The sequence below is a fragment of the Talpa occidentalis genome, unplaced genomic scaffold, assembly GCF_014898055.3.
Source record: "Talpa occidentalis isolate TD23 unplaced genomic scaffold, MPIMG_talOcc4v2.1 talOcc4.11, whole genome shotgun sequence".
Lineage (NCBI taxonomy): Eukaryota > Metazoa > Chordata > Mammalia > Eulipotyphla > Talpidae > Talpa > Talpa occidentalis.
In genome coordinates, this window is record NW_023601104.1 from 53,948,055 (window position 1) to 53,971,583 (window position 23,529).

The following is a 23,529-nucleotide window of genomic DNA, read 5'->3' on the forward strand; positions in this document are numbered from 1 at the left end:
TAACCAGTTTTGGTTTTTAAGTTACAGAGTTTAATAGTCAATAAATGTTATAGTTTTTCAGGTAGATAATAAGAGCTCAGTACTGTTACCCATGTGCATTGATTTTTAAACTGTATATTCAGAAGTTGTAAAGCTGTTAGCATAAGGCATTACCTTTTCTTTTTCCTGCCCTTTGCTTAATGTCTAGTCCCTTACTGAACGCTTGCTAAAGATGAAAGACTGGGCTACTGTGCTTGGAGAAGACATAACAGATGATGATAACTTAGAAATGAACAATGAATTAGAAAATGGTACGTACTTAAGTGTTAAATCAGAAATCAACTTCTTGCTGAAAGTGATGACTGGTTCTTGTATTTCCTTTTAGCTCCCCACGTGCACCATGTTCTTTATACACTGTGCTTTGACACATCTTGTCCATCTGTCTCTACTACTTGTTCCTTTCTCATTGTTCCATATAGTTAAGTGTCAGTTGGAGTACCACTTTTTAGTAAATCCTGCTTCTCAGACTTAGAGCCTCTTTCCTCCCCATTATTTTTATATATTGTACTTCCTTTTTATGATTTTATATATCTGCATTATAGCAGTTTTCACATTACATCATAATCATTTCTGGGTCTGTTTTCCTCTGTATAAAGTTAATCAAATGGTTGGGTAAAAAGTTTTAAAAATGAGTATTATTTAAAGAAATACCTGGGGCCTCCCCGGTGGTGCAGCGGGTTGAACACCACGCTGTGAAGCTGTCCACAGCCTCTGCAGCGCGGTTTTGATTCTTGGCCGGCTAGGGAGAGTCCCGCATGGCACAGCAGACCTCTCCTGTTTCGCCCGCTGCTCTCCTGAACAGTGTTTTCAGTCCATCTGCCTGTTCTGCTCCCCACTCTGTCTCTGGCAAATCCTCTTACCCTCCAACACCTCGGGCCTGTACCCCAGTTATTGTATAAATTAAAAAAAAATCTTAAAAAAAAAAAGAAATACCTTAGGGTACTTTCTTTTTGCTTTAGTTATTCATAGATGGTTGAGATGACAGTTTATAGTAGCTTAGTCTTGGCCATCCCAAATTGTTATTGCTCTTGCTAATTGTATTTCAGAAACTGTGGCAAAAGTTATATTCACTATAGTCACTCACTATATTGTCAAACCAATTCTTTTGACTTAAAAAGAAAGGCTTTTTATTTTGACATAATTATACATTCACAGGAAGTGACAAAAGAAGTATAAAGAGAGGTCTCCTGTATCATTCATACAGCTTCTCCCAAGGGTAGTTGTTCTGGCTTTTGTCCTTACTCTTTTCTCTCTCCATCCCATGCATAATGAATACATGCATACATATGTGTGTGTGTGTGTGTGTGTGTGTGTGTAAAGGAGGAGAAGGTGTGGTTTAACAACATTTTCTTCGATCATGGCATTAGCATGTTAGAAGAAAATTATATTTCCAAGGTATACACCTCTAGATTTGTTTCTGTTTTTTCACTTGTATTTATAAGAATGATTTTTTTCCCCTAATGAGAAAACTCATGCTTGCTTAATGTTATTTTAATTTGGAGTATAATCCCACTCATTTTGTATGCTGATGGATTCTAAGAATAATGGGGAATGTAGACTATTTAGGTGAATACCAAAAATCCTTGTTATAACTGCTTTTGGAATTAGCCAAATGATAATATGGTAATTCCAGTGCTTTTATTGTTTAGTTTCATGGGAGCACATCCAAAATCATTCCATGCTATATTAAATTTTCTCTTGTAGTGAGAAGAGGAATTATAAGGCTTTACCTGATATTACTTATCAAATCATTTGGATGTCTGTTGTAGTGTTGTAATGTTTTTTCAATTTATTGTTGTATTTTTGTTTTTCAATATAGATAATCAGCCAAAAGGAGCTTTGAAGAAACTGATTGATGCTGCTAAGGTTTGCATTTTTCCAGAAATGTAAAAATAGAGAGGAAGGACTAGAACATGGATTAAATTCATATTTCCTTAGTACCTGTTCTTTTATTTTAAAGATTATTTTATTTATGCATAGGTGAACTGAGGTGTAGGCCAGTGGTTCGAGAGGGTGAGAAGATTCACCAGAGACAGTGTGGGGAGCAGAACAGGCAGATTTAGTGAAATACATTGCTAAGGGAGGCAGTGGGCAGGATAGGAGAGGTCTGCTGTGTCATTTTTGGGTTAGCTCCCTGGCGAGGGATCGAACTCAGGCCACAGCAGTGATAGCATGATAGATCTGAGACTTAGCCCCTAGGCCACCAGCGAGGCTCAGTACCTATTCTTAAAATCTGCTGTATATTGGGCCTCCCTCGTGGTGTGGGGGATTGTCTCAGCACTATCATTACCATGGCCTGAGTTCGATCCCTCGCCAGGGAGCTAACCCAAAAATGACACAGCAGACCTCTCTTGTCTTGCCTGCTGCTCCTCTTACAAGTGCATTTCAGTATATCTGCCTATTCTGCTCCCCACTCTGGTGAATCCACTCTCCACCCACATTTCTGGCTTGTACCCAGTTGTTTGACGCTGAAATAATCTTAAAAAAAAGATGCTACTGTATATTACCATGTAAATGATCAGAATTTTCAGAAGTGATCTAAAATTTATGTATTGCCTTTTACTTTTATATCTTTAGAAATTCATATTATTAATTTTTAGAATTTATCATTAAAAATTTCAAGGTGTGAACTCATTTCTTTTTATAAATACTATATTAAAAATTTTTGCTACATTTTCTTTCATCCTTCTCTCTTTGACTAGTCTTCCTCTGGTCTTAGTATTTTCCTATTCCTGTTGCTGCATGTCCTATTTTGAGAAGTAAATGCTAGATTCCTGATCTTTATGTGAAGTCTTGGTAATGTAGTTTCAAGGATGCTTTAATCAAAACATATATGCTGAAAGTAAATTCAAGGATATAAATTATTGTTGATGCACATCACTGATTTCTTCATCCCTATAATGAGATTTACAATCAGTGATGATGTGGCTAACTTTCCAAGCTGTATTGTTGGTTTGTGCATTCTAGATAACAATTTCATCCAGAAGATAAAACCCCCAAAAGTTTGGGATGGTGTATTGAGATTTTTTTTGTTATAATTGATTAATGTTGCTTTTTTCCATTCTTTGAAGTTAAATGCTTCTTTAAAAACCTTAGAAGGAGAAAGAAACCAAATTTATACTCAGTTATCTGAAGTAGAAAAAGCAAAGGAAGAGCTTACAGGTAGGTAATCTACATACTTTTAAAGTTTTTCTTAATACATCTCTTTATAGTTAATATTATCATTAATTGAATCATTCTATTGGAAGATAAAAATCCAATTTATTCATTTTTAATTTTACTTTATTGATTGTAAAAAATTATACTCGAGCTTTTTGTTCTTGATAAAGCCATATTAGTTTCTCAAATAATCATTTTTCATATGAAATTAAGATAATGGAATTATTTTTTAATATATATAACCATACTTGAATTTCATTGTTAATATGTGATATGGTTACATGGAAGAAGTAGCAAATTAAAACTTAATTTTTATAAATCTTTGTTAATCACAAAATTTATATTTGGTAGTGGTGCCACTATATTTTACAAATCTTTTTGTAGTATGGTTACCTCCTTTACTATATGTACATAATATAGTAATATCTAGTGATGTTACAACTATAGAACTGAATACCTTTTCTGTTTTTTTTTTAAAGATTTGTTTTTATTTATTTATGTATACAAGAGTCAGGGTGCAGGCCAGAGGTGCAGGGGTTGAGAGGATTCACAGAGATGGAGTGGGGAGCAGATTAGCAGATCTGCTGAAAAACATTGCTGAAGTGAGCAGTAGGCAAGACAGGAGAGGTCTTTTGTGCCATATGGGTCATCTCTCTGGCCAGATATCAAAATAAGCTGCAGTGACTGGTGATAGCAGGATGGTGCTGAGACTTTAACCCCTGAGCCACCGGGGAGGCCCCTAAAGACTTTTTTCATTAAAAACAATTTATTGATAATGTTTCTTTTTAGTAATCAGATGTCAGTTGCATTTGAAATTTTTTGAAGTTCATATATTAAAAAAAATGTTTCACTATAAACCATTTGCATAAAAACAATAGGAGCCCATATTCAAAGGTCAACAATGAATATCTTAGAATGTGGGATTATGGACAGGTTTCTGTTTTCTTTTTACTCTGTATATTCAAAAATTTCTACAGTAAGTTTATTGTATCTATAGTAAAACACTCTTTGAAAAGATTGAACCACTAAAGATACAGATTAACAAAAGAAAAAACATTATTGTATTCACATGCTGTTGGTAGTTGGATTAGTTTTGGAATTTGAAAATCATTAATATTAACTTAAAGTGAAGTTTTGCTCTATTAAGGCATAATACTAAAAGCTATGGGACATTCACAGAAAGAAAAATAAGCTTGTTTTCAAGGAACTTGTATTTTAATATATTACATACTCTCAGTGAGGAACTGTGTGTAATAAATTTCTGTAATTGATCTATTCACAACAGGAAGATTTTCCTTTAAATTAATTCCCCTCTTCTTGCCTTTTTGGGTATTCATTAATGCTTTTTTAAGCTATGTAAGATTTGAAACAAAATAGTTATAGTGGAACTACAAAAATGTAATGGAGATGTAAGTAAATGTTGGTTTGTAATTTTTTTTCAATAGGGATGATCCAATTTTAACTGATTATTTCCAGCATTAATGTTTGTTAAGTAACTGTTTCTGGCAATGATTTAAAGCCTTGGTCAAAAGACTGTTTTTCTGATGTTGATTTAAATTTCTCTGAAAATACAGATGTGCATAATTTGCTGTGCATTTAATTATTTAATGTTGACATTTACTTTAAATGTCCTTTTGTGATATAAATTTTGTTAATGTTTTAGAATAATTACATACCATTATATGGAATTACTAAAATTTTGATGCTTGTTAGTGATTTTGAAACTGTCCTTTTAGGTAGAGTGAGTTTTGACTTTTTTTTTTTTATGAGATGTTTACAATACTGTATATAGAATTTCTAGAATATATATCTTTGTAGAATACCTTTTTAGGCTTTTTGAGGTATAATTGACAATGAGTTTTATCTCATTAAGATTTGTGGTGGTGATTCATATATACATGTATTAGAAGGCGGTACTTTAATCTTCGAGGAGTTCAGAATTGAGATTATTGTGATGGAAGAGAAATGAAATTAAAGACAATTGGTGGATTAATTATAAAGCATTTAAAAATATTTAGAACTGCTTACTTTTGTTTTTATAGGTGATTCTTTTAGGTAGTTTAGCAGTTGAAACAAAACCAAAGTTGGTATTTTTATATCATTCTTGATCTGGTTTAAGCTAATAGAACTTTTGAGCATTTGTATCAGAATATCCAAATTTTGGATTTTGACTTATATATCAAAATTTTGGCTTCAAAGTAGGGCTAGGTAGAACTTAATTATTAACAGGTTTATTAAACTTTTTTACTGGATTAAAAACGGGCTTTCTTCATCATGAAGTAGTTGTACAGGAAATGTTCAACTAAAATATTTATCTTCAAAACTTTGATCTACCTAGTGTTCTGAATAATTTTAATGACTTTTGATGTCAAGACTGAAAATTAGATACTAGAAATACAGTATTGAAGATTTTGGGAAATCTTTCAAAAATAATGAAAATAACAATTTATATAGCTTTAATTAAAATGTTAGAGAGCACTTTTGTAAAAAAAGTTCTTTATAGGTTTTCACTGTTGATAAATTTAATTTAATAATTTGTTATTTTTAGTAGTTTTTATCTTTGTGGACTATTAATATGTAACTCAAAATATTTACTTTCAGTTGTTTTAAAATTTTTCTGTAGAGCGTATAAAAACTCTCCAGACTGAACAAGAATCTCTACAGTCAGAAAATGCACAGTTTGAAAGTGAGACTCAAAAACTTCAGCAGAAACTTAAAGTAATGACTGAACTGTATCAAGAAAATGAAATGACACTTCACAGGTAATAAAAGTTATGTTGAAAATTCCACTGAATGGCATGTAAAACAGCTTTAAAATTTTGCATTTGTAGTTTATGTGATTACTCAAAATTCTCCATTTATGATTGGGTTACATTTTGTTCATTCTTTTTTATTTGATTGAGGTAACATTGGTTTATGATGCTGTATTTGATTTAGAGGCATAGCATCAGACCCTTCAAGCATATATTACCATACCACACCTACCACTGAGGTATCCTTTGTTTATCACTTCATTTTTAAGAAAGTTAATTGATTTTGAACCATTTTCATAAGGAGGAAAATGTTATAAACGATACTGGAATTTCCAAATATTCACATTCTCTTTAACTTCTAATTGTAAATTTTTTTGCAAATTACACTTCCTAATATTTCAAGCCAGGTCAGGGCATCTGGGTGAACATCTAGTAAAGTGTGTAATAAAACTTATCACTTTCCCCCATGTAATTGGCTTAGTGAATGGCATTGTCATTTGCATAACTGCTTAGGCCAACTGGTCAAACCATTCTTGAATTCTCTGTTTTCTAGCCAATATTCTGTCAGCTTTCCCATCTCCTGAATCTGACTACTTTTCGCTACTTTCTGTACTGCTACTTAGATCTGAGCCATCATCAATTAGTACCTGGCTTATTACAGTAGCTCTCCAGTGGTCTCTTTTCACTCTTAATGACTTGCTGTCTGTTTTTAACAGTATGACCCTTGAACAAATTAGATTATGGGTATTGGTTTCTTGTTTCGAACCTCAAAGTATGTTCATATCACATTCCTAATTTAAACCTACATTTTTATCATGGCCTACAAGGGATGATCTCTGGCTACCTCTTTAGTTTATTAATTTTCTTTTTATCTCACTAATCACAATGGCTTTTTTGAGGATGTTTATTTAGCATGTCAAGCATATCTGTACATCAGGGCCTTGCACTTTATCCTTTCGCTTGAAATGGTTTTCCTTTTATAATATTCAGTCTTTCATTTCATTTGGGTCTTGATTCAAATGTTGCCTCAAGAAATCCTTGGCTACCCTAGCTAAAATAATAGCTGCTACTCCTTATCCCCTTTTCTTGCTTTGTTTTCCTTTGTATCCCTTCTTTTCTTTTCTTTTTTTTTTTTTTGAAGATTTATTTATTTATTTGTACAAGCACTGGGTACAGTCAGAATCGTGGGATGGTGAGAGAATTCACCAGAGCCAGAGCGGGGAACAGAACAGGCAGAAGGACCAAAGTACACTGCTGAGAGGAGCAGCAGGCGTGGCAGGAGAGGTCTGCGTGCCATGTGGGACCCTCATCGGTGGCCGGGGATCGAACCGGCGCTGCAGAGGCTGCGGGCAGCTTCGCAGCCCAGTGCTCAACCGCTGCGCCACCAGGGGAGGCCCTCCCTTATTTTCTGTAGATGATTGTCATTTAAAAAAATCTTCCCAATATTAAATGTAAACTCCATGAGAAACTGAGTTTATTTTTTTCTGCATCCTTACATGGTAGCTATTAAGTAAATATCTGTTGGATATATGAATAAATATGCTTAGTACCTTTATATATCAGAGTGAAAGATTATGTGTATACTGATGCCTAAATGACTAGGTACACAGAAGATACTTTCAAGATACCTATTTGGAGACTTGAGATTCCCAAATACCATTGCACATATTTTCATTTATCATAAAAGGGACAATGTACAGACTTTCAAGTCCCTTTAAAAACTTAATGAAAGTTATTGTAGTTAGTCCTTGTTACTTGGAGATTCTGTATTTTGAATTTGCATACTTGTGAAAATTCATTTGTAACCCCACAATTAACACTCAAGGAACTTTAGTGGTCACTTGAAGATCTGCACACAAAAATTTTGAATTGCCCAAGTTGTGGCATATATTCTCAGTTGAGGTGCAGCAAGGCGACACTGTCTTGTTTGAACACTTTCACTTTGTAAACAAATATCCTTTCTGTAGTATATTAAGTGCCACATTTTTATGCGTTTTTTAGTTTTAAAGATTCATTTATTTATTTTTATATTTAAAGGGCAGGTTTATTAGGGAAGGCATAAAACAGTAAAAGACAATTGCATGGACACAAGCAGACAGGAAGAGCTGCCCCAGAAGGGACAGGTTTGCTAAGAGAGGCCTGCATGTTTGTTGGCAGGCAGCCTTGACAGGTCATGGGCATGGAGGAAGGCAGCTGCCCTGCAGAGGGAGAGAGTTGGTGAAAAGAGGGCACCTGCATAGTCACAGATGGGCAGAGGGAGTGCTGCTAAAGATTTATTTTTATTTATTTATGCATACAAGGACTGGGGTGTAGGCCAGAGGAGAGGTGGTAAAAGGATTCACCAGAGACAGAGTAGGGAGCAGAACAGGTAGATCTACTGAAATACCATGCTGAGGGGAGCAGCGGGTGAGACAGGAGAGGTCTACTGTGCCATGTAGGTTAGCTCCCTGGCTGGGATCAAACTCATTGTAGTGGTTGGTGATAGCGCTGAGACTTAGACCCCTGTGCCACCAGGGAGGCCCCATTTGTATGCTTTTTTCCTAGTGATTTAGCTGTTTATAATGGCCCCCATGTGGTACTGAAGTACAGTCTAGTGTTTCTAAGTATAAGAAGATTGTGTCTTACAGAGAAAATATATTTGCTGTTTTGTTCAGACATGCATTAAAATGTTAATTGTGAGTTCATTATTAAAAAATGAGTAATACACATTAAAGCATATTCAAAACAGAAGCACATGAAATTAGGTTATGTATTGCTTGGTTGACGAAAATGCTGTGACCAAAATTCATGTTCCCTTGGGAGCAGTGTTTAAGTATTTTCTAATTTAGTTTTTGTAGTGACAATAGAACATAATTTAGCAGGCATAATGAAATTCTGTTGTATGTATTTGAAAGTGGTAGAAAATATTAACACTTTGTTCATACATCAGGATGCTAGGTGATTGAGTAAGTCATTTACTGCAAAGCTTTATATTTCAATCATAATTTGGATTCAATGCAAAATTTAAAACTTTGCTATTTGTCATCAACTTTCGGGTCTCTTGGGATAGCTCAGGGTATGAAAGAGAAATAAACTTGACTTAGTGGAAAAGCTACAGAGAGCCACTGGCAGTAAACCTTGAAATAAACCTTCTTTTTAGATTAGAATTAAAGATATGAGTAATATTTGGACATAAAAGGAATTATTTGCGATTAAAGGTATACTTTTTTTAAAAAAGATTTTTATTTATGCATACAAGAACTGGGGTGCAGGCCAGAGGTGCAGGGGGTGAGGGGGTGGTGAGAGGATTCACCAGAGAAAGAGTGGGGAGCAGAACACAGTGCACTGAAGTACACTGCTGAGGGTAGCAGTGGGCGAGACAGGAGAGGTCTGCTGCGCCATGTGGGTTAGCTCCCTGGCTGGGGATTGAACTCATGTCACAGTGGCTGGCTTGATAGCGCTGAGACTTTAACCCCTTGCGCCACTAGTGAGACCCCAAAAGGTATTCTTTTGAAAGGTATATCTTCTGAGTAAAAGAATAAAAATAAATTATTGATTATAGAATTTTCATTAATAATATTTAAAAGTCCCCCCTAAAAAAGTTGTCCTCTCTGACTATTCATAGCAAGGATGGAAAGCTGAGTGTAATTTTAGCTGTGTTTGTGTTGTTCACATTGTGATTTTATTCATCAATTCGAAATGTTTTAAATTCCTCAACTATTATATGTCCCATTCTTAGATTTAAATGAAAGCATTTGCTATTCAAATTCAGTGAATTATGCCAGTGCTTGTTCTCCAGAGTGAAATATAGAGGATTGCTAGTATTAGTAAGATGTTAAATCAGAATTCTTGCCTGCATACAGATAGTTTGAGTTATTTTCTAGATGTTGATTTGATATTTTATATGCCTGATATTATACTACACTTTTCCAAATTTAATTTATTATTTTTTAAAAGATTTATTTATGCATACACGAGCTGGGGTACAGGCCAGAAGTGTGGGGGGTGAGAGGATTCACCAGAGACAGAGTGGGGAACAGAACAGGCAGATTGACTGAAATACACTGCTGAGGCGAGCAGTGGGCGAGTCAGGAGAGGTCTGCTGCCCCATGTGGGTAGCTCCCTGGCTGGAGATTGAACTTGTGCTGTGGTGGCTCAGATAGCTTCATAGGTTGCATTTTAACCCCTTGAGCCACCATAGAGGCCCCCAAATTTAATTTTAGAGAAGCCTAAATAGTATAGCATAGAAGCTTGATTTTTTGCTTTAAATATAAAGTAAGATGTATATTTTGTCATAGTATTCAATTGGTATTTCTTCAGGGACCAGTGTTATTAACAATAGCATTTGAAACAACTTGGCTAATATAGTATAGTGGCGTCATTCCTTGATAACTCTATGGTCCAATTTTTAGTTTATCTGTGCATTGTTTTCCTTTTTGTAAATAATATTCTTTGTGTAGAGTTGTTGTGGTAATTAATAGATATAAAAATTTAACCAAGGACGGTTTCTGGCACATGCTATGACGTGGTAGGTTAGTAAAAGAACTTGATGGAGTTCTAGTTTACTTTGGGTTCATTATTATTGTTATATTTTTGTGACTGGCTTGGAAGCCTAATCACTTTTTAATAATTGAAAAATTGATTTACAAATTATTGAAAAGTTTCATTGGTTGGTGACTTATTATCTAATAAATGTAAACTTTTTATAAGGTTGCTTGGTGAGTAACATATAGTCATTATAGCTTTTAATCTTTATCTTTGATATTTTATGATAAATTCTTAGTTTTTTTTAAATTGAAGTAACAGTGCATTATAATATTTATGTATGACTTTTAGGTATTCTTTATTAAGAATCAACATGTGTACATACTATATTAAGGTCAGATTTAACCTTCAGCATTCCTTTATCTCCTTTTCTCTAATTTACCAACCTCCTTTCCCCCTTCCCTTTTGGTAACCACATACTGGTCTTATAGTTCAAAGTTCATTTTTGTTTTATTTAATTTATCTATTTGTTTTCTCTATATAACATGTATGAGTGAAATCACAGTGTCTTTTTCTTTCTGACTTGTTTCACTAAGCATAATTACCTTTACATACATCCATGTTGTTGCAGAATTTCATCTGTTTTATAACTGACTAGTGTCCCATTGTGTATATATACTATATAATCTTCACCCATTTGTCAGTTGATGAGCACTTAGGTAATTTCTAGTTCTTGACTATAATATGGTGCTGCAATAAACATGGTGGTACATGTATCTCTTTGAGTTAGCATTTTTGAATTTTTTGGGGGGTAAATAATCAGAAGAGGGATAACTGTAATGGAATTTCTATTTTCAATTTTTTGAGGAATTTCCACCCTACTTTCCATAATGGTCTCACTAATTTACATTCCTACCAATAGCGTATAAGGGTTCCCTTCTTTCCGCATCCTCTCCAACAATTGTTGTTAATTGTCTTTTGGATAATAGCCATTCTCACAGGTATGAGGTGATACCATTATTGTTTTGATTTGCCCTTTTCTAATAATGAGATAATGAACATCCTTCCATGTGCTTAGTGCCCATCTATATGTCTTTGGAGATGTATTTATTTAGATCCTCTGCCCATTTTTTTAGCTAGGTTGTTTTTTATAGTTGAGTTTTATGATTTCTTTGATATTAACTGCTTGTCAGACATAATGTACGGATAACTTCAGTAGGATGTCTTTTCATTTTGATGCATTTCTTTTGCTATGCAGAAGCTTTTTAGTTTGATGTAGTTTCATTGAAAACTCATGAAACCTCTTTATTAGTAGTACTGTACTAGACAAGATGTCTTATAATGAGCTGTAACATTAAGTTCCACACCATGTATATTTACACAGGTACTTTTTCTGTGCATGTGATGTTTTACGGTATTCTGGTTGCCTATGGGAAGTACCAGTTGTGATATATAATTGATTATTTTATGACATAAAGTGAAAGAAATAAAACTTTTTGTTTTAAGGAAACTTACAGTAGAGGAAAATTACCGATTAGAGAAAGAGGAGAAACTTTCCAAAGCAGATGAAAAGATCACCTATGCAGCTGAAGAACTGGAAACCTATAGGTACTGAGGTGGGGAGGGTATCAAAAAACCCAATACCAGAAAAAATAACCACTTCCCCAAAATAAAGCAGCATATTTTTGTTTCATTGTATTTCATTTAGATATCTTACTACTGTTACACAGAAAGATGCAAGCGGAAAAATATGTTATCTCTCTTGTTATTTAAAATTTTTCACATTGTTAATGTCAGGTAATTTTTGACTACCCATTAATTTCAAGGTCTTTATCCCTTTGGTTCAATTGGGAAAAAATGTGTAGAGTATCAGTAAATGAAAAAGTGTGCCACAAAACAAAGTGAGCCACAGTTATAGTTCTAAAGAAGTGTTTCTAAGACTGTCTAGTTTTTACCGTGAAAATAATAGAAAACCTGTAGAAAAGGAGGGGCAAGATTCACCCGTATCCCAAATAATTGAGCTACTTAATATTTTTTTTTTTGGGATATTTCATTTTATATTAGGAAGAGATAAACAAGTTTTATGCAAAAGAAGGAACTGTCTTGTTAGACTTTATTTATAAATGTATTAACATTTTATTTCACACAGATTGTTAATTCTTAAGAATTATATTAAGATTGGAGATATCTGAGTAATAAGTCTTCCAAGATAGCTGCTTAAAAATAAAAATGAAGACAGAGGGAGGGAGGGGGGAGAACAGTGGACTGAGGTAGTAGTGCACGGGTGCATTGGTGAAGGAAACTATGGGGACTATGCCTGAGGGGGTGGGGGAAGCAAATTTTGTTTAAAAATGAACAATGATGTAAAAAATTTAAAAAAATAAAAAAAAAAATAAAAATGAAAAAATGTTCCATATCAGTCTTTCCACTGACCTTTGGTTTAGGCAAACCCATGCTAGTGGTAGTTCTAAAATTCATACAGTTCTGGTGTTTGATTCTCCATGTTAAATTACTTTATACTTATTAAGAAAAAAAGGCCTTCATGAGCAATGGTAAATTAGTGCCTTAGAAAAACTGTATGAAGAACTGACAATGCAGATTTTGACTAATTAATTAAACTTGTAAAGTTTAATGTTAAAATTTATAATGAGCAAAAAATACACTTAATAATTTCTTAAAGGTGATTAACTTGTGGAGTTCTGGAGTTATTATTTTTTTTCCATGTAAACCTAGCACAGCATGCTATGTTTTAATATTTTAATATTTTCAGTAGAGATTGTGTGTTTCATCATTTCTTAGTGTACATTAATAATAGGATGATTATTTGTTCCTTATAGAAAGCGTGCCAAAGATCTTGAAGAAGAATTGGAAAGAACCGTACATTCTTATCAAGGGCAGGTAACTAAAAAAGCATTCTGATTTCTCTGAATTGGTATTTCTATTTTGATGCAGGATTATAGTCACTAGACAGGTGGTATACTTCTCTTGAGATTTTGTATGTGGCTGTGAATTGTTTCTGTAGAGCCCAAGGTTCTCAAATAAAATGCCGTGTTTAATGTTTCCATGCTGCCTTGGAACGTGGATTGTAGCATAGATAAACATATATCAGCATCAGGTCTCATATTTAGTTAGTTATCTTAATTGAGAACTCTTGTTGTATTTTATTATTGCATGAAATAGAAATTTACTAGGCAAAAATTTTGGTTTTATTTATATGTTTTTTTAATTTAAATTTTATTTTTATATTCCCCATACAATTACAACCCCCTTATTTTGACCCCAAGCCCTCCTTTCCCCACCCCCCACCCCCCATAGAGTGTCTCTGGTTCAAAGTTGTTTGTTGATTTTGATATTTTCTTTCTTATAGTTATTCTTTTTCCTGGTCCCTTATTTAAGTTTTCTAGATTCCTGCTATGAGTGAGACCATCCGGTATTTTTCTTTTTCTTTCTGGCTTATTTTGCTGAGCATGATCCCTTCCAGCGCCATCCATGTTGCTGCAAATTGCATGTGTTTATCTTTTTTGAATGCTGAGTAATATTCCATGGTGTATATGTACCACATCTTCTTGATCCAGTCATCTATTTTTGGGCATTTGGGTTGTTTCCAAAGCTTAGCTATTGTAAATAGTGCTGCTATAAACATGGGGGTGCAGGTGCTCTTTGGAATTGATGTTTCTGTGCCCTTTGGGTAAATACCTAGGAGTGGAATTGCTGGATCATATGGAAGCTCTATGTTTAGGAGGTCAAGAAATCTGCACACAGCTCTCCATAGTGGTTGGATCAGTTTGCACTCCCACCAACAGTGCAGGAGAGTTCCTTTTTCTCCACAACCTCGCCAATAATAGTTGTTGCTAGTTTTTTTAATATGTGCCATTCTCACTGGTGTAAGATGGTATCTCATTGTAGTTTTGATTTGCATTTCCCTGGTTACAAGTGATGCTGAACATTTTTTCATATGCCTGTTGGCAATTTGCATTTCCTCTTCAGAGAAGTTTCTTTTTATCTCTTCTGCCCATTTTTGGACTGGATTATTTTCTTTGTTTTTGTTGAGTCTCATCAGCTCTTTGTAGATTTTTGTGATCAGTCCTTTATCATTAGTGTTGTGTGCAAAAATGTTCTCCCAGTTGGTGGGGTTTCTCTTTGTTTTTGTTATTGTCTCTTTTGCTGTGCAGAAGCTCTTTAATTGGATTTAGTCCCAGCTGTTTATCTTTTGTCTTCACTATCACTGCTTTGGGTGATGTGTCTGTAAAGATGTCTTTGATGTGCATATCATGGAGTGTTTCGCCTATATTTCCTTCTATGTATTTTATGGTTTCAGGTCTTATGTCTAATTCTTTAATCCATTTTGAGTTGGTTTTTGTGCACAGTGTGAGGTAGTGGTCAAGCTTCATTCTTTCGCATGTAGCGACCCAGTTTTCCCAGCACCATTTATTGAACAAACTTTCTTTGCTCCAATGCATTTCTTTGCTCCTTTGTCAAAGATTAGTTGACCATAAATCTGTGGGTTTATTTCTGGATTTTCTATTCAATTCCTTTTTAAGTATTCCCTTACTTTTGATACAACAAAATATCAAAATAATTGAAACCTTCCCAAAAACAAAAGCCCAGGACTTTTTGTGTCTGTTTTGTTCCAATACCATGCAGTTTTGATGATTATGGCTTTATAGTATAGTTTGAAGTCTGGGAGTGTGATGCCTCCATTCCCTTCTTTTTTTTTTAGGAGAGCTTTGGCTATTTGGGGTTTTTGGTGATTCCATATGAATTTCATCAATAATTGTTCTATTTCTTTGAAGAATGACATTGAAATTTTGATTGGAATAACATTGAATCTGTATATTGCTTTTGGTAGGATGGCCATTTTAATAATTTTTATTCTTCCAATCCATGAGCAGGGGATGTCTTTCCATTTCCTTTGTGTCTTCTTCTATTCTTTTTAACAGTGTTTTATAGTTTTCTTTGTATAGGTCCTTTACCTCTTATGTTAGATTTATTCCCAAGTATTTGATTTTTTTTGTTTCAATAATAAAAGGGATTTTTTTTTTTATTTCTTCAGATTTATTGTTGGTGTATAGGAAAGCTACTGATTTTTGCGTGTTGATTTTGTATCCTGCCACTTTACTGAACTGATTGATGAGTTGAAATAGTTTTTCTGTGGAGTTATTGGGGTTCTCTATGTATATTATCATATCATCTGCAAATAGTGATAGTTTGACTTCTTCTTTTCCTATTTGGATTCCTTGGATGTCTTTCTCTTGTCTTATTGCTCTGGCTAGGACTTCCAGTATTATATTGAAAAGCAGTGGTGAGAGTGGACATCCTTGTCTTGTCCCAGAACTTAATGGGAATGCTTTCAGCTTTTCGCCATTGAGAATGATTCTGGCTGTTGGCTTGTCATATATGGCCTTTATGATGTTGAGGTATGTTCCTTATATCCCAAGAATTTCAAGGGCTTTTATCATGAATGGGTGTTGCACTTTGTCGAAAACTTTCTCGGCATCTATTGATATTATCATATGGTTTTAATATTTCTTTTTGTTGATGTGTTGGATAATGTTGATTGATTTTCGGATGTTGAACCATCCTTGTGTCCCTGGAATGAATCCTACTTGGTTGTGATGAATTATCTTATGGATACATTGTTGGATTCTGATAGCTAAAATTTTATTGAGGATTTTTTCATCAGTGTTCATTAGGGAGATTGGCCTGTAGTTCTCTTTTTTTGCGTTGTCCTTGTTCGGTTTTGGTATTAGTGTAATGTTGGCTTCATAGAACGTGTTTGGTATTATCCCTTCCTTCTCAATTTTTTGGAAGAGTTTGTGAAGGATAGGCACTAATTCGTTTCTGAATGTTTGGTAGAATTCATTTGTAAATTCATCAGATCCTGGGCTTTTGTTTTTGGGAAGGTATTTGATTACCATTTCAATTTCGCTGCTGTAATTGGTCTGTAATTTAGGTGTTCTATTTCTTCTTTATCTAGCTTTGGGTGATTGTATAGTTGTAGGTATTTGTCCATCTCCTCTAGTTTGTTGAACTTGTTTCCATAAACTGTTCATTGTAGTTTCTGATTATTCTTTTGATTTCTGCTGTGTCCATTGTGATTTCTTCTTTTTCATTTATGATTCTGTTTATTTGTGCTTTCTCCCTTTTTTCCTTTGTGAGCCTGGCTAGGGGTTTGTCTATTTTATTGATTTTTTTTTTTTGAAGAACCAGCTCTTGGTTTCATTGATCTTTTGGATTGTTTTTTTAGTTTCAATTTCATTTATTTCTGCTTTGGTTTTTATTATTTCTTTTCTTCTACTGGTTTTGGGGTTTTTTTGTTGTTCTTTTTCTAGATCTTTGAGCTTCGAGATTAGGTTGCTTCTTTGAGTTCTTTCTTGTTTCTCTCTCTTTTTTTTTAAAGAATTATTTATTTATTTATTTATTTATTTTTAAAGATTTATTTATTTATTCATACAAGCACTGGGTACAGTCAGAAGCGTGGGAGGGTGAGAGAATTCACCAGAGCCAGAGTGGAGAGCAGAAGAGGCAGAGTGATGAAGTACACTGCTGAGGGGAGCAGCAGGCGGCAGGAGAGGTCTGCGCGCCACGTGGGACCCTCGCCTGGCGGCTGGGGATTGAACTGGTGCTGCTGAGGCTGTGTGCAGCTTTGCAGCCCAGCGCTCAACTGCTGTGCCACCAGTGAAGGCCCTCTTTCTTGTTTCTTGATGTGAGCCTCTATTGCTATATAGTTTCCTCTTATTACTGCTTTTGCTGCATCCCATACATTTAGGAAATTGGTGTCCTTCTTGTCATTCAATTCATAGAATTTTTAAATTTCTTCTTTGATCTCCTCATTAGTCCAGTGGTCTTCCAGTAGTGTGGTTTTCAATCTCCATGAGGTAGGAGATTTCCTTGCCTTCTTTTTATGGTTTATTTCTAGTTTGATGCCTTCATGGTCAGAAAAGATGGTTGGTATGATTTCAATCTTGGTGTATCTGTTGATGTTTGTCTTGGGTCCCAGTATGTGATCGATCCTGGAGAATGATCCGTGTGTGCTTGAGAAAAATGTGTACTTAGATATTTTTGGGTTTAGTGTTCTATAGATGTCTGTTAAGCCCAAGCATTCTAAATCCTTATTTAGAACTTTAGTGTCTTTACTTATTTTTTGTCTCGATCTATCCATTGTTGATAGTGTTGTGTTGAAGTCTCCCACTACGTATGTGTTTTCTTTGATGTCTGTTTTCAAAGATGATAATAGTTGTCTGATATATTTTGGTGCTCCTTCATTTGGTGAATATATGTTAATGAGTGTTATTTCTTCTTGAAGTATTGTCCCCTTCATCATAATGTAGTGACCATTGGGGTCTCTTTTTACCTATTTGAGTTTGAAATCTGTTTTATCTGATATAAGTATAGCTGTTCCTGCTTTCTTTTTTGGTCCATTTGCTTGTAGGATTGTTTTCCATCCTTTAACTTTGAGCCTATTTTTATCTTTTGTACCTAAATGTGTTTCCTGGAGACAGCAAAAGGTTGGGTTTTATTTCTTAATCCAGCCTGCGACTCTGTGTCTTTTTATTGAAGAGTTTAGTCCATTTACATTTAGAGTTAATATTGATATGTTAGCATCTGTATTTGCCATTGTGTTTGTCTTTCCTTTGATTTATTTATTTATTCTTTGAATAACTTTTTTTTTTTTTGGCCTTCTTTCATTGTTATTCGTCCCTCTGAGGTTCTGGCTTTAGGACTCCTTGTAGTATTTTTTGGAGTGGGGGTTTAGTTGTAATGAGATTCCAGAGTTTCTGTTTGTCTGGGAAGGTCCTTATTCTTTCTTCATAGAGGAAGGAGAGCTTTGCGGGATAGAGTATTCTTGGTTGGCATCTGTTTACTTGGAGTCTGTTGACTATTTCCCTACACTTTCTCCTTGCCCGTAGTGTTTCTTCGGAGAAGTCTGATGTCAGTCTGATTGGTTTTCCTTTGAATGTTATCTGTTTCTTCCCTCTTGTCAGTGTCATTATTTTTTCCTTGTCCTGGATTCTTGGGAGCTTTACTATTATGTGTCTTGCTGTATTTTTCCTTTCGTCTTGGAAGTTTGGTGTTCTTCTTGCTTCTTGTATATCAATTTTCAGCTCTTTCACGTTTGGGAAGTTCTCTTCAATTATTTCCTTGAATATTTTCTGTGTTCCTACATCTCTCTCCTCTCCTTCTGGGATTCTTATAACTCTCACATTTCCTTTCCTCATGGAGTCAGATAGTTCCCGAAGTCTTTCTTCGGTCTTTTTCCTTCGTACTTCTTTTTCCTTTTCTGTTTTGGTTCTTTTTATTTCTGTGTCTTCAAGAGTACTTATTCGTTCTTCCATTTCATCTATTCTGCTTTCATTGCTTTTCCCAGAGTTCTTTAGTTCCTCCATTAATTCTTTGATCTCCTGCATTTCCTTTACTTCCCTCTTTAGGAACTCAATTTCATTCTTCTGAGCGTTATTTTCCTTAATGACTTCCATCAGTTTTTTCATCACAGCAATTTTAAATTCTTTTTCTGGAAGGCTCAGAAGTTCTTCCAAGTCACCGTAGTTGCAAGGTGGTGGGTGTTTTTGTTTTTTTTTTTTCTTTTATTTTAACCATTTTATTTTATTTATTTTTTTAAAAAAAGATTTTATTTATTTATTTATACAAGCACTGGATACAGTCAGAAGCACGGGAGGGTGAGAGAATTCACCAGAGCCAGAGCGGAGAGCAGAGCAGGCAGAAGGACCGAAGTACACTGCTGAGGGGAGCAGCGGGCAGCAGGAGAGGTCTGCACGCCATGCGGGACCCTCCTCCGGTGGCCGGGGAGTTAGCCGGGTATCGAACTGGCACCGCAGAGGCTGTGGGCAGCTTCACAACCCAGCGCTAAACTCCTGCACCACTGGGGAGCCCCTGGGTGGGTTTTTTTTTTTTGTGGTGTCTTTTTTCTGAGGCGTTTCTACTTTGCTTGTAGTTTTTCTTTTCCCTGCAACCTGTCTTCTAATTTGCCTTATGCGTTGGGATACTGTGCCGCTGATACTGGCTGGCATCTTTTTGGTGTGTTCTTTCGGAAGTTTCAGAAACTGGCAATCCAAACGAGTCAAAAACTGTTATGCCAGAAGTCTAGTGATGCAGTGGTACTTTGAGTATGTTAATGGTCACTGTCACAGAATCTCTCCTCCTTCTGTGTTTAGTTACCAATGTGCGTCTTGAAGTCCCACAGACTTCCCTGGAGGTGGGGCAGGTGGATTGCACTCTGGGTTCCAAATCTCTGGGTCCTCCTCTGGGCTCCGACTTCCTGCCAGTTGGGACCGGGCTTATGGGGGCCTTCAGCTCACCTCTGACTGTGCAGGGAATCTTCTCCCTCTGGCTCCATGGGGAGCCTTCTGCCAGATTCAAGCAGTCCTTATTGAAAAAAGGTCCCTTTTCTAAAATGGCGCTTTGGAGACAGGCACACTCTTCCGCATGCCCGGTCTGCCCGGCCGTGGGTGCCTTCTCTCTGGGTTTGGACTGCTGGCCTGAGGGGGCCTGGCGTGGGCAAACTTCCCAGCTCACTTCTGGCTCCTCTGGGAGCCTTCTGCCGATTTCAAGCTGTCTTTATTGAAGAAAGGTCTGTATTCTAAAATGGCGATTCGGAGACAGGTGCACACTCCCACATGTTGGATCTGCCCGGGCCTTGGGTGCCTGTTCCCCCTCTGGGCTCGGACTGCTGGTCAGAAGGGGCCCGGCTTGGGCAAACTTACCAGCTCACCTCTGACTGCTCTGGGAGCCTTCTGCTGGTTTCAAGCAGTCTTTACTGAAGAAAGGTCCCTATTCTATGGGGTGTTGGTGATTTCTTTTCTGGTCGCTAGGTGGCGCCAGAGATCTCTCCTAGGGTCCTTGGGGAGCTGGTTTTTTTACCCCGTGGAACAGGGGAACAGAGTGGGAGTGGTGGGGAAAGCCTCAACGGCTTTGGGGTGCTGTGTCTGCCTTGTGCCCCACCATCATGGGGATCCCACGCCCCGAATTTCGTGCCCCGAGTCTCAGTTCCAAAGCCCTCAGGTCCAGGACGTGGGCTGTAGCCCAGTTCAGTGTCCACAGAAATGGCGCATTTTGCACCCCACTCCCGTGTCCAGGTGCCTGGTTTGTGATTACTCAGTGAGGGACATTCACCTCAGTGAGGGCCCCTGCTCGTCTCCCGCCCCCCCTCGAGTCTCCCCGCAAGCCTAGGTTGCAGGTGCGGGGACCTGGGCAGCCGCGATCCGCGTATCCTTTCGCCGCTTTTCTGCACAAGCTTCCCAGTTGGCCCGGGGCTGTGTGTAGGTCTCTGGGAGTCTTTGTTTTTCTCTAATGGCGCCTGGAGTCATTCGCTCACCTCCACAGCGAATCCTGCAGGGTTCTCCTCAGCTCCAGTTCACGGGGTGTGGTGGCTGAAATAGTTCCTTTCCACTCACAGTCCCGCTTGATGCGTAGTTTGTTCTTGTTGGTTATTTTAGTTTTTTTTGTTTTTTCCTTCTTTCTGTTGGTCGGAGAGTGCCGACTTTTGTGGGTGGAGGAGGGTAGCAGAGTTCTGAGCTTTCCTCCCTTCTAGTCCTTTTTTTATGGCAACTTTCTTCTTCGGGTGGTTTGCTGGAGTTGCCCCTTTATCTTCCGTGTCCCAGTTCTCGCTGGGACCTGCCGCTTTTCCTCCCTATTAACTTTTTTTTAATGGGAGATCTTACTCTTAGCGTTTCCTCACAGCCATATTGATCTGCCCTCGGTTTTATTTATATTTGAGTCAATTTTGAGCTTCTGAATTGTGAACTAAATGATAATGGTCGCTGTGAATATTTTTTACTTAAGAAAAGTAGTTGCCAATAGTATTTTAATGGCTTTCTTTTTCAGATTATTTCCCATGAGAAAAAAGCACATGATAATTGGGTGAGTGTTAAATTCTCTTAGACTCATAAAATTGTTCTTTTTCTAATATAAATGAGCAATGTAAAAGGTATACTTTTATATTGAACAAAAATTAGTATTTTAAATAAAGTTTCTTTTAATTTTACTAGTATGAAATTATGCTCCTTATGAACTAGATACTTTGTTATAACAGATATTTACAAAATTAGGTTTTTTTGTGCTTTCAGCGCATTGTTTCTTTGAAAAGCGCTTAATACTATTTCTGGGAGAAGTAATATAATGTTCTTGGACTCATTGTTTCAGGAAACTGGATTGTGCTAATTATGGACAAATTACTAAATATTCTCTAGGCCTGTTTACTCATCTATAAAATAGTGGGTTGGGTTAAATGATACCTAAAGCCCCTTATAGTTCTAAAATTCATACAGTTCTGGTGTTTGATTCTCTATGTTTAATTACTTTATACTTATTAAGAAAAAAGGCCTTCATGAGCAATGATGAATTAGTGCCTTAGAAAAACTGTATGAAGAACTGACAATGCAGATTTTGACTAATTGTAAGAGTAATCCCTCTATTATGTACAACTGTTGTAATAGCCAGTCTTTGGAGGACTTGTGCAAGGAGTCAGTAAGGGAAGGCATTTTTTGTACAGTGCATGAATACATGGGGTCTAGAGACACCTGTGTCTAACACCTGCCACCAGTTAGTTTTCTTATTTGTAAGACTGAGATAGAGATACCAGTCCTACGTATTTCAGAGAATTAATGTGTAGTACACAATTTTAAATGAACACAGTTGATTCTGTAGTTATTCTTACTTATAGGAAATTATGGTCATAGACTGAGTTAATTTACCTGCCTTTTTATGACTGATATATTTACTCTAGCGGATTGCATTAGAAGGCAGGTATGAGATTCTCCAACTAGTGCTGCTTCTAATCTGGAGGAGTTTGCATAAGAATGACTGGAAAACATGCCATATTGTATATATTTAACTTTTTCCCTCAGCTTTTTGGTACACTGCATGTTCTTTGGATTTATTTTAAGTATAAACTTTGTTTTGTATAACATATATACTCTGATTTTCTAGCCTTTTATGAAATGTCTCTGAATAAATAAAAAACTATAGGAATATGCTATGTATACTTCTGTATACCTCCTAGACATGCAGCATGTTTTGATTATTTTCAGTTATTTGAAGAAATGGGCTATACTAGTATGCTCTGAAACAATTTTAAACCTTTGTTTTCATTCATTGCAGTGTTTTTATTTCCAGAGATGCTTCCTTTGTTTCATAGCCAATGCTGCCATGCCTGTTGACTTTGAGTCTCCATTCTGGTTACCCTCAGCTTGGATCCTCTTAGATTTCTTTTGTCTTGTTATTTGAATATTTACAGCACTAAATAGTGCTAATCCCTGACTTCATTTCTGGATAATAGCATTTATTGCAAGCATATAGACTCCAGCTTTAACCTTATGTCTTCTAAAAGGAAACTCATTTCCTTTTAAAATAATTCTCTAAATTAAAATTCATTTACATTGAATTTACTGAAATGTATACTTGTTTAGTGATTGTGGTATTTACATACCATCACATGATATTTAGTATGCTTATCTTTCATTTTAAGTTGGTATGATTGTATTTTCAAAATGTATTTTCTTGTTTAAGTTGGCAGCTCGGACCGCTGAAAGAAATCTCAATGAGTTAAGGAAAGAAAATGCTCACAACAGACAAAAGTAAGTGTTGCAGTGGGAACACTTTAGAAATTTTATTACTTTATTCTTGTTATTTTATTAATTAGTTAATACTTTTATAAGGATAAACAAGGAAACGTATAGAGAATTAAATGTAGTGGTGAAATAGTGATTAGTTTTGCTAGGTATTACTAGATATTTTTGTTTGAGAGACTTATCTTAGAAAGTCACTCTGACAGAGAAGGAAACTTAAATTCTCAGATTAAAAAAGTATTTTAAAATGAAAAAAACAAAATAACCAATGTAGTAGAGGGAGAAAGAAGAACAGAAAGAGAAAGAATAAATATTTTTGACATAGTAGTTGTCAAGTATCAGCATCTACTAATGTGGATAGGATAATTGTTCATTATTTCTCTCATCCCCTGGTTTTATTGCACTGGGTAGCATTGCTTATAGAATGAAAGGGAGAATAATAAAAGAGTAAATGCTTTTCTATGAGGATTGTAACAGTCTTCCCAGTGTTTTAATTTCTTGTCAGAATGTACTGTTAACATTTTGCAATA

The 23,529-nt window shown here is 35.9% G+C and overlaps 1 protein-coding gene across 5 annotated transcripts in view; it reads left to right on the forward strand.

Annotated features, from left to right (window-relative positions):
- MIA2 (MIA SH3 domain ER export factor 2) overlaps positions 1 to 23,529 on the forward strand; it is an 86,276-nt gene that overhangs the window by 43,883 nt on the left and 18,864 nt on the right. For all 5 annotated transcript variants that reach the window (XM_037503236.2, XM_037503237.2, XM_037503240.2 and 2 more), the window contains 8 exons: positions 188 to 290; positions 1,859 to 1,905; positions 3,111 to 3,201; positions 5,822 to 5,960; positions 11,922 to 12,023; positions 13,253 to 13,313; positions 21,258 to 21,293; positions 22,941 to 23,008. In XM_037503236.2, coding sequence (XP_037359133.1) covers positions 188 to 290; positions 1,859 to 1,905; positions 3,111 to 3,201; positions 5,822 to 5,960; positions 11,922 to 12,023; positions 13,253 to 13,313; positions 21,258 to 21,293; positions 22,941 to 23,008 — 647 coding nt within the window. The remainder of the gene's footprint in view (positions 1 to 187; positions 291 to 1,858; positions 1,906 to 3,110; positions 3,202 to 5,821; positions 5,961 to 11,921; positions 12,024 to 13,252; positions 13,314 to 21,257; positions 21,294 to 22,940; positions 23,009 to 23,529) is intronic.